The 11458-nt window shown below is 54.0% G+C and overlaps 2 protein-coding genes across 2 annotated transcripts; one reads left to right on the top strand and one right to left on the bottom strand.

Annotated features, from left to right (window-relative positions):
* Window positions 1-1113: 1113 nt before the first annotated feature.
* On the top strand, window positions 1114-3688 carry DICSQDRAFT_109345 (cytochrome P450; the record flags this gene model as incomplete). Its single annotated transcript, XM_007368157.1, has 15 exons — window positions 1114-1133; window positions 1193-1464; window positions 1515-1612; window positions 1669-1757; window positions 1818-1861; window positions 1919-2016; window positions 2075-2247; window positions 2303-2538; window positions 2592-2658; window positions 2723-2923; window positions 2978-3007; window positions 3066-3299; window positions 3363-3395; window positions 3459-3487; window positions 3543-3688. Exons 2-15 carry the CDS (start codon window positions 1344-1346, stop codon window positions 3686-3688), a joined length of 1599 nt encoding a protein of 532 aa, XP_007368219.1. The 5' UTR covers window positions 1114-1133; window positions 1193-1343.
* Window positions 3689-6786: 3098 nt separating this feature from the next.
* Window positions 6787-9216, bottom strand: DICSQDRAFT_138831 (WD40 repeat-like protein; the record flags this gene model as incomplete). Its single annotated transcript, XM_007368156.1, has 4 exons — window positions 8654-9216; window positions 8464-8578; window positions 7967-8404; window positions 6787-7895 (listed from the first exon to the last, which is right to left on the bottom strand). Exons 1-4 carry the CDS (start codon window positions 8885-8887, stop codon window positions 6787-6789), a joined length of 1896 nt encoding a protein of 631 aa, XP_007368218.1. The 5' UTR covers window positions 8888-9216.
* Window positions 9217-11458: the final 2242 nt, after the last annotated feature.

Raw genomic sequence — 11458 nt, 5'->3', positions numbered from 1 at the left:
GCGCTTAGGCTGTCCGCTGTCCTTGGTTGCCTCCATAGATTGTCTAATAGCATGGTCCATACCCTATTGCCTGCAAAACGAAATACACCAATCCATTTGTATGCTTTGGGGGCTTGAAGTCTTTGGTATAGTTTTTTTAAGATGTGTTTTCATCAAAGTGCGCGCACTTTCGCCAAAATCTGGACCAAACATTTTCTTCGCTGCGTACATGAGTATTGTACACACGTTGTTTTGAGGTAATCGGACCAGCGGTTAGCGAGGAGAAGCAGATACAATGAGGGACCGCCGCTATCAGCTACGCAGGTGAGATCAAGAGCAGGAGCATGATAGCCGATGTTATCTCTTGGAGATGCTCGCCATCTGGTCTATGCGAGGACCTGGCGCTTGGACGCGCGCCTCATCGCTTAGGCCAGCGCTGCCAATCTCCACACCATTGCCACAAGCGCACGGCAATGCGGTAGCCATCATGGTTGTCATATACTGGCAGATACAGACTTCGCATACTGGAGTGCGAGCAGAACTTGACTTAACGGAGGAGAGACGAGAGGAACTCACCGAAGCCGTACTATTCTATGTTTCAAGTTTGTCCGCGTTGCAATCACTACCAGAGGGTGTGTCTCAACTGAGTGGATCGCATCTGACATGTCGGTGTGAGCTTTGGGCCAGCATACATTTGAAAGGCCTCCTCACAAGACTAGCAGAGACTGGTCTTCACGAAATGGACAGTATGACAGCATTCGTTGGAAAGCATTCACACGGCCACAGTATGGCCACAGTGTCGCGAATGTTAGAGCATGAAGCACACACAGCAAGTAACTTGAAAAGATAAGGAAAGCAAAAAGTTGGTACGGCGTTTGACTCCTGCCGGCATTCTCCGCAGAGTCGACGTCCAGGCGCTAATGCGTTCATCCTCTATCACCCGAAGTTTCGCATCCCATGTTCGCATGAGCTTGAATCGCGAGTGTCATGATGGTATTCTGCTCGGCCTTGCTCTGAAAAGCTTTCCGGCATTATCTGGCTATATATGATGAAGCTGCTCAGTATGCGCCCAAGGCATCTGATGTACATCCGGAGGCACGCGCATGTGGCCTTCGACAACATAAACACCGGACGCTTCTCTCAATCGTCGCCGGGTGAGTGGTCTCCCACTATCTACCTTCGCTTTCTCCGCTAATGGTACCTTCCTATGGAGATCCACTATCGTTACACTCTGTCAGACATGCGGTTGTCGGAGTCGAACACGCTCAACACATGAATAGACCCAGCCGAGAAGAGTATATATCCTGGTAGACTCGACGTGTTGAGCGTTCCCCCGATCGTTGAGCCTGAGGCGTTTCCCCTCCATGATATCGGCCATCGTGTGCACTCTCATTGCTCTGCTTGCATGGAGACTAGTCCGCGCTCTCACCCCCAAGTCTCCTCTGGATATCGTACCAGGGCCCATCGCGACATCGTTTCTCACCGGTACGACACGTCTTCTTCACTCGGACAGTGTAAGGTAACATCTGCCGCAGGTCATCTTTCTCAGATAACCGATACGCAAAGCTGGGATTTCCACTCCCACATCGCGGAGAAGTATGGGCCAATCGTGAAGTTACGCGGCCTGCTCGGGGTCCGTCAAGTCCTCTGGAACGTTGACGGATGATTGGCTAACACGGTCTACATTAGAAACCAATGCTGTACATCTTCGATCCTTTGTCCCTTCAGCATATACTGAAGGATAACACCCTATACGACGAGCCGCCATGGTATCTGCAGTACGTGACAACCCTCCTTGGGCGTTACCTGTGCCCGCGCGCCGACCTTATCACCATCAGGAGTAACTGCATCCTGCTCGGCCCTGGACTTCCATGCGTCACAGGTGCAATGTCTGATCCTAAGGATGATATCGCGTTCACTGACCCGCACGGCTGCCAAGGCGAAACACACCGGAAGCAAAGGAAGATGCTCACACCTATCTTCGCTCCCAAGCATCTCCGCAGCCTTGTCCCCGTGTTTTATGGAGTGACGCACAAGGTAGCTAGCTGCTCGACCTCTCCCGACATAATCATCAGCTCACTTGACCTATGTGCAGCTGGTGAGCGCGATATCGACCCGCGTCGGAGAAGATCCGCAAGCGGTCGACGTACTCGGATGGATGGGGCGAGCGGCTCTGGAGCTCATCGGACAGAGCGGACTCGGGTACTCGTTCGACCCGCTCACGGAGGACGTGCAGGATGCGTACGGGGATGCTGTGAAGAGCTACTCGTGCGTCCGTAATGTCTGTGCACCACCCAGTTGTAGCTGATATCATTTCATGCAGGCCTGTCGCAACCTGCGCGGAGATGATGCTGTTGCGCCAACTGACACCGTTCGTGGGCTTCCTTGGCCCGTCGTGGTTACGTCGATGGCTCGTAGAGATACTGCCGATCCCTTCTGTCCAGGAGTTGATCCGCATCTGTGACACCATGCGTGCCAAGTCGAGCGAGATTCTTCAAGCAAAGAAAGCTGCTGTCGACACGCATGGAGCTGATCACAAAGACATCATCAGCGTTCTGTGTAGGTTGCACGTTTGTACCTTGATTAGGACCGTCCTGATCTCCGGACGATAGTGAAGGCCAATATGGAGGTGCCAGTCGGAGAACGCCTCCCAGATGAAGAGGTGTCAGGACAGATGTCGTGAGTGCTCCCACCTGTCGTCTTCTCGGCGCATCGATAGAGCGAGCACACGCTCCTGCCCCAGCTCGATCCTCTTCGCAGCGATGGACACGACGTCGACTGCTTTGTCTCGTATACTTCACTTGCTTGCGCAACATCAGGAAGTACAGGAGAAAGCTCGGCTAGAGGTCATAGAAGCACGTACAGCTGCTGGAGGAGACCTCGATTATGACCAGCTGCACGCGTTGCCGTATCTCGACGCGGTATGTCGGGAGACGCTCAGGCTGTACGTCCTCAACATGCGTATCCTTCCTCGCAACCAATCTGACGAACCAACCAGATATCCTCCTGCGCCGCAGACCTTTCGGGGGTATGCATATTAATCCTATTGTCTCTGTTCCCAGCTGATCTCGGGTTGAGTGCTCCAGGACCACGAAGGACGCCGTCCTACCTCTCTCACAGCCCATCCACGGTACTGACGGATCGGTCGTAAGCGACCTCGTCATTCCCCGCGGTACAGACATCGTCATCGGGATGATGGCGTGCAATCGCTCCAAGGCGCTCTGGGGAGACGATGCGTACGAGTGGAAGCCGGAACGCTGGCTTGGTCCCCTTCCAGAGACAGTGGAGAGGGCAGCGATCCCCGGGGTATATTCTCACCTGTAAACGTCTTTGTCTTTTTGGTCCGGCACGAACAGACGCTGAAATTGCCTACGATGCATTAGGATGACATTTTTGGGCGGCGGGCGATCGTGCATGTGAGCGCTCTCCTTGTCTACTCATCTGTTTGTTGCTGTGATGCTCAATGTCTTCGCCGCCAGCGGGTTCACTTTCTCGCAGCTCGAGATGAGTGAGTTGTCATTCGGAAGTGCGAGCAGAGACAGCAGGCTGACAAGAGGAAACAGAGGTGGTCTTGTCCGAGCTGCTCGGGAACTTCGTTTTCGAGCCTTCCGACAGGCCCGTTTTCTGGAACATCTCCGGAGTCACGTATCCGAGCACCAGTATAGGAAGCACAAAATCAGAATTGTGGTTGAACGTTAAGAGACGTTAGGTCCACACTGACTCTCTCACGTTTCAAGGAGCCGCAAGGCGGAAGGTTTTGCTGTAGGTGACCTCCGTGTGGTGATCTGACTTCCTGACTCACTGTTCCCGACCTCTGACCTCGCAATGTTGGCTGAACGGCGATCTGGAGCGTGGGATTATTGTTTGACTGTAGTCTTACATTCTTGTACATCCCGTAGAAGTAGAGTCTACTGCAGGTCATTCTCTTTACAAATCAAGCTCATGAACCGCACCATCTTCTCCCAACCCTCATGGACTGGGACAGCATCCAGTAGAAATGGGAGAACAGTCGCTTGAGAGTGCATGTGGACACAAACACGGTTCCACCTATCCAGTGCAAGCCTGTATCGGTAACGGGATGGACAACATGGTCAATTCTACAGGTGGTGCTGTACAAGATTACACACTCAAGCACAGCTGATCGCAACATTGAAGCGCTCGGCGTCGTGACACCTATACAGCGGCACCGTCACTGCATAGACAGGGGAGAAGGACGCACGCAGGAGAGACTTTGGATGGTAACTATCGCGCATTTGAGCTCGAGCCTATACATACGACCTTATACTCAGCATGACCTGACAAGCACTACCACGCGACCGCACAGTAGAGGCCGGCGTGATGCGTGTCCTTGGCACCCTGAAGATTGGAGCAAGGGACAGCGAGAATCGCGTCCCATAGGAGAGCATCCCCCGAGGCTCCTCGATGCGCATGGTCGTTCCTTGCCGAGGCGTTCATGTCACGACCCCACTGCGACGGTTGCTCATCGAATGCACTGTGCATTTTCCAGTCTGGCTTTTGCCCTGGCAAGTGCTACAACACTGTCTTCGAGACTGCCTACATCACTGTCTTCAAACTGCGGGCAGCCTGACCGACTGATACAATTTGCAGTCACACAACGATGAGTTTGCCCGCGGCTCGTCTGTGGGGTCTGGTGCTGACACGTGGATTGTGGTGTAGACGACCCCAGCCCGGGCTACAACAACTGCCACTCGCTCATACCTTCTCGGATGACTATGCGCTCTCTGAGATCCCCAAGAACGGGCCTTCGCCGAGCAAGCTCTTTTTCGGCAAGCCGGGTACCCCGAGGCCCCCCCTCAGAACTCGTGTCTTTCTATAACCTGCGAATGAGATAGAAAGCAGTATCTAAGACAAACCCTCCCCTACATCGATAGAACACATGTACTGCATAACCTTCTGCCAACCCGGCTCCATTGCCCCTGCCGCTGTGTCAAATGCTCCGTCCACGTAGCTGGCCCGGGCGCGCTCACATTCGTCCAAAGCAAACCTATACCCCTCGATGTCCAAGCCAGAGAAGAGTTCCAGGATATACCTTGCCAGGCCCTCCGCCTCCGCATCTGAGAGATCGGCTCCATGTGCGGGCACGCATCCATGGACATACAGGTAGCTCAGCCCATGGGGTGCACGATCCGGCGCAGGAGCCGGAATCGAGTCAACGCCGACGACTGGACAGCGAATGCAGGGCAGCACGACCTCTTGGAGGTTAGGACAGTAGTGGTAGAGGTGGTGGAGGGCGGTACTGGGAGTCGGCCTCGGTGGGAGGGTGGCACACGCGAGGATGAGCTCCTCGAGCTTCGTCCAAGCCTGCGCGAGCATCCGGATGTCGGCGTCGTCGGCGCTCCAGTATATCGTCTCCGATGTAGAGAAGCGGAAGCAGCTCATGTTGCGCAGCGGTAGGATAGGTGCCACCACGTCGCCCAGTGCGAACTCGTCCATCGAGGGGTCGTCTCTGGGCAAAAAAACCGTCTATACTGAGTTCGAGGTTCTGGAGGCTGCTGAGCGATACGGCAGTGCAAAACGACGCCAGGAGAGATATTATGTCGCCGACTGTGAGATGTATCTCTGGAGAAAAAAGACACCGAGAGTTTTGCATGCGTTAGGGCTTGGAAACGGACGGACTGGAAAAGGGAGATGAGCGGGCCTGACTGTCCCCACAAAGACAGCTCGCGCAGGTTGTGGACTGCAAACGGCGGGGATAGTGCGAGCCATGGATCGTCTACTTCGGACACGTCGACGGACGCGATGTTGGACTTGGTGACAAGATCTCGAAATGCGGAAAGCTGGGAGAGGTGGTTGACAGTGACGCCACGGAGGTGATCGAAAGCAGTGAGTTCCTGGACGAGCGACGACTCCGCTTCAGGCGTATATCCGAGGTCCGTCGTGATGTCAGCCAAGAAAGGGGAGGATTCACGGAGTCTCCGGAGCAATGTGAGAATCGCGGGGCAGTCGTCCATGTAGTCGAAGCGGAAGGTTGCGATGCGCAGACTCGCCACGAACAACGGCGCGAAGACGCAGGCATCTGCCGGTGACCTCCCCAGCCATTCTATTCGGCACAGAGCAGGAAGGACGGACTTCCCTCCATTGTGCTTGAGGATATCTTGTAAAAGAAGGAGTTGAGCTTCGCGGTGCTCTTCCGAGTCCGAAGTCAAATCAAGATCTAGTTCGCGGATGTGGGCAGTATGCCATAGAAAGCGGTTCCATCGCTCAGGATCCTCATACTCCCGAGCAGATATAATCTGTGCAGACCAAATTGAGAGGTAAATCATGTCCATCTATCGAGGTTGTCGTACCTTCTTGAGATACTCCGATTCTGGCTCTGGCCATCTGTGAATACGGACGTTCTGTGGAGCGAGAAGCTGCCACAAAGGAAGCAGTTCAGACATATACCTCCATAGAAGGCGGACAGCCGGCTCGTGGAATGCACGACAAACAGTCGTACATCGCACTAGTTGCCGGGCGCAATTGGGTGGCAGGAACGTGAAAGTGGCATAGAGTAGGTCTCCATTAGCTAAAACTTGACTACAAGCTGGTAGCATATGCGAGATCAATTGTACTGGCAGCTCAGTCACCTGTGAAAAAGGAATCCAACAGGCTGGAGGCTCGTACAGAGTCAAGATGACAGGAGTTGACGAAGAGTGGGTGAGGTGGCAGCAAGCCTCGGTTCCGGACCGGACCGGTGACCGGGTCATTCACACCGGTCATTTTGTTTGAACCAGACTCGAGCGTCGGTCATTTGTTTTCTGTCGTCGCATACCATATCTGAATTCTCAATCTCGTGGCTTGTACGGTTTACATTGATAGGATATCATCGATGGCATGGATGAATATGCGTCCCAACTCACCACCGTAGGCCAGCGAATGTCCACCGCCGGAAAACACGAGATGATCCAAAGCACTTCTCGTATACGACCGCTCTTCCGACGCTCCCCGCAAAACCGCTGCGCACGATCCGTCGCTCGTTCTCCATAGCGTGACTACCCCACAAGACCCATTTGAGCCCGTTGCTATGTACCTCCCATCGGGCGACAAGCGAGGACATAGACGGTGGTCAGATCCTGGTCCCTCAAGCGACAAAGCCATCGTACAGCGCTCAGCGTCCCAGCAGTCGACCTTTCCGTCGCTGGTCGCAAGGGTGCAAACTGTTTTTGCGTCAGAAGAGAACGTAACTTCTTTCGTCGGCTTCTTCGTCGGCAACGTCGAACGCGTCTCCCCGGTCTCGATGTCCCAGATGAACACGGATGCCTGGTCCCATGAGAAACAACCAGCGACAATGCGGCGGGAAGCAGGGTCAAACGCGGCGTCCAAGAGCGCGCCAGGGTGTCCACCGAGGACTTTTTGAAGAGGGCCAGGGTCAAACTTCCGACCAACATCCCAAAGGCAGAGGTGGTGGCCGTTGCGTGACTCCTTCCAAGGCGTGTGAAGAGCTAGGAGCCAGCGCGCATCCGGGGAGAACAGGACGCGAACGATTCCCACCGCACCGCACTGAGGGTCCGCAAGCAGATAGCACTGCTGGAACGCGTCGCCCCCATTGCCGGGGCCAGACCAAACCCGCACGGACCCATCGTCCGAGCCAGTAGCGAGCCACTCGCCCGTGCTACACCATGCACAGCTTCGGATGTGAGCTGTGTGACCGTGCAAAGTAGCGGCAAGTACGGCATCGCTCGCCAGATCCCACACTTTGGGCGTGGTGTCGCCGCCGACCGACAGAAGGTATCGGCCGTCAGGTGCAAAGGCGAGGTCGTCGACACACCGCTCATGTGCGACCCAGTCCCAGACAGCGGTATGGCTCTCCGCATCCCAGACTATGATGGTGGAGTCGAGCGATCCGCTCGCGAACCATTCGCCGTTGGTAGAAGCGACTAGCACTGATACCGCCTCTTCGTGAGCTACCGTATGACCTAGGAGAGATCAGCATTAGTCCGAGCCGTAGACCTATAAAGTTCATCTCATACTGAAGGAAGATACTCACCGTCACTCCTCTCAATCGGATTCAGAAATCCCTTGAACTGTTTCGCGCGTAGAAGTCCTGCAAATATTTGATCAATTCTGGAGGTCCAGAACCGTCGCCTGTAAGATCCACGAGTATACGCTGTGGCCCCGGCTCGTACCATGACGATGCACGGTGATGAGATGCTCAACATAACTCTTTCGAGCTCTTGGCAAACCTCGGTGGTGATATCGAGGGTAAGAAAGTAGTAGAGCTTGTGTAGCCAGTCGGACTGGATTCTGATTGTAACAGTAGGTCCCTTACTGGGTGCCGGATCAAGAAGACGGATGTGTGCAAGAATCTCGATGATTCTTGTCAAAAGACCCCTTCCATAGCCTTGAGATTGCTGCCAGCGACAGAGTTTTATGTCGACCACGAGTGTTTCCAGAAAGGGAAACTGTCTGGGCAAGTGAAGAGGCCCTGCACGAATAACCAATGAGGTGTGTTATAGAATCAATTACGAACCATTGACGGCGTACCTGCAGTATTGTCCTTCCAATCATCGTAACTGAGATCCACGTACCACGCGAGATGCTCGACGGCATTCTGCGATATCTCCGTCAGAAATGTGGCTGCTCTCTGATCCGTTACACCCTTCTGAAGCGACATCAGCCTTAGTAATAATAATTAATGCTGTACCTTCTGCGTGAAACAGCAGGTGAAGCTCACTATGGTTAAGCGCTTGTAATGGACCGTCTCGGCCAATCGCTGTCGTAATACACTATCCGCTGCACTGATTTTTCTTCCACCTCTGCAAATTATGCAGGTCAAATCTTGCACGCGAGGAAAGGCGAGAAGGAAGCGTCCTAGGTCGGCACAACTGGGAAAGAACACGCCACTGATGGTCAGGCAGTTGATATGGGTTCCATGCGCTCTAAGCCCCAATAAGGCCGAGCGGTGCATCACAAGCGTAAACCTGTCTTCAGAGTAAGTGTCCTTCAAACCCCAATAATGGAGGTTTGGCAGCCTGGTCAAGAGAGGCAACGGGACCACCCCCAACAGCTCAGGGTAGTCTCCAGGAGATATTGTGACCTGCTTGATAAGCGGAGGAAGCCATGGACGAGCGTCGAGGAATTCCGAGAGGTTTTCAAGCTGATCCTTCCTACGAATATAGATATGCACGAAGATATGGCGACGACTGCGGTCCAGAAGAGCGCGACAGGAAAGCGAAAAGTTGCAAAGAGTCCACAGGTCGTTGCTGGACATGTCAATGATGTCTTCAATGACATCTACTGGGAGGAGAGTCGGTTTAGTGTTGGAGGACATAACGCGCGGGACGAAGGAGTGCAGCTAACTTCTGAGTTTGTCTCGAGTTGTTGTGGGCAATCCGCGTACAGCCGGGCGTGTCACGTGAGTGCTTATATTGGACTTCCTACCTCCTTCCACTATCTCAGAACCGTTATTTCGATGCACATGTCTCGAAGTTCACTCTCTCATCCGTTATCTTCGTAATAGACAAGACGATTTCCGATAACACTCTCCATGCTAACTTCTGGTGGAGATCATGTCGAGCCTGTATGATTCTGATCACTTCGATATCAAGGCCAGCCTGACCCTTGAATGCCATAACAGTGCGAGCATCGCAAGACCTACACACTATGCCGCGCGTAGGATGTGCGTCCGACAGTCTACTTGGATGGGAGAAAAGTCTGGAGGGAATTGCTCGCGCGAATCGAATGGGTAAATGTCCGAGGTGCCGGGGTAATGCGCGCATGAAGTGAGCGGGTGGATGTTCGTGGAAGCATAACGCGCTTGCAGCCACGACTGTCGGCGTAAGGTACGCAAAATTTGATGCGTTCTCATATACCCGTGCCATACAAAGTCCAAACTCTCTCATCAGCCTGGATTCGAGGAACCTTCCATCGGACACAATGCGTTTCTTGCAACATGCAAGTTGATAGTGTGGCATGCAGAGAAGATGCACGTCCAGTATGGAGTCACCGCGAACCGGAGACGAACCGAGGGCGGATTGAGCGGTTGGGATATAGGAGACAGGCCTTGGAACGTTGGTAAGCATTGTACATCGTTCCATGATCAGCAGTTCCGGCGTCTGACGAGAATGGAACTGTGAGTCAGTCGGTTGAATCTGATTTGCTCGTCAGATGTGCCGTCGTAGGGCGAATTGTGGACGTGCACCTTCATCGCTCTCTCACCAGTGGCCGCTGTAGACTTGATGCCAGATAAGCTGCATTTGCCCGGTGTGCTCAGTATGCGACGTAGGTTCCGTGGACCATCGGGCCTTGCTTGCTGTACGCTTTCGACTCCTCTTATGACAGACTTGTCAGTCCCAATACCAGCTGCAATGTAGAGGGGGACATAGCGGGCACGTCAACGCCCGAGCAGTGTCGGCTGGGGGAGATGAATCCTATGGCCTCACCATCGCACACCCGCTTTATGCGCCGTGCCCACATTTGACATCTGGCTGAGATCACGGACTACGGTTTCTGATGACTTGTGCTGTTCGGGCTATGATTCGGCTTCCCGTCGGTCCTGGAAACGCCCGTGTTGACATGAGGGACTCCGGTCGACGTGGAAGGATATAGGTATGGACTATTCCGGCACATCTAGCTGCGTCTGATTTGTTTGAATGGCTGCAGAAAAGAATTCCGCGCGAACGTAAGAATGCGAGAAGAGCGGCGTAACGGGATATCGGAAGGGAAATTTGTAATGTGCAGAGTCGACGGGCGGTGCGCACACCGCATGATCGCAGCATTTATCTGTCAGCGAAAGGCGTGTACTTTATTGAATGTCTCATGTATAGACTGCTAACGGGCGACGACTCACCTGAATCGGTTCTAGAAGATGCACACACAAGTGTAGAAATCTGACAGTGATCTCGAAGACAGTCCACTGCCAGTGCAACCTCCGCCCAAACAAACTGTCGAACATAAGAGTACCTTCTATCATAACTCCTGGTTCCCATAGAACGGGAAATGTGGCCATATTGATACTTGCAATGGCTGTCGCGACCGCTGCATCAAGATCCATTCATCAGTACTCACCGTCAACCCGTGGTTTACTTTTGGGGATGTCACGCCAAAAAACTCTGACCGGGGAACACAGCACAGACCCGCAGGACCGCAACGGGGCTCGTAGGGCGCGCCTGATTGGCCCCTGCATATGCGTCCATCCACTCGCACAACACCTCACTGACTACTTCTCTTCGACAGGTACACCCTCCACCTGTGACGATTCCTCTAGCTAGAGCCTTAGCGTAGTCACTCTCGCAGCCGTTGTAACGGCACTTTCGACGATCCCCGGACTTGTGCGTTGCGGGCGTCCGCCCGCTCTAGGGGCAGGGGAGTTCTGACGGACGGCGGGGATACCGCTGTACGTACTCCTGACCGCGGCAAGAGGCAGGACCCAGGGGCGCATACGTACCCGTAGGGCGGCAGGTTTATAACCCGACTCCTTGCCTTAGATGGCCGGGGGCAGTCGGGCGGCCGCAACGCACATGTCCTACGCCCTGTTTCC

The sequence above is a fragment of the Dichomitus squalens genome (genome assembly GCF_000275845.1).
Source record: "Dichomitus squalens LYAD-421 SS1 unplaced genomic scaffold DICSQscaffold_32, whole genome shotgun sequence".
NCBI lineage: Eukaryota > Fungi > Basidiomycota > Agaricomycetes > Polyporales > Polyporaceae > Dichomitus > Dichomitus squalens.
This window is presented reverse-complemented; position numbering and strand designations above follow the sequence as displayed.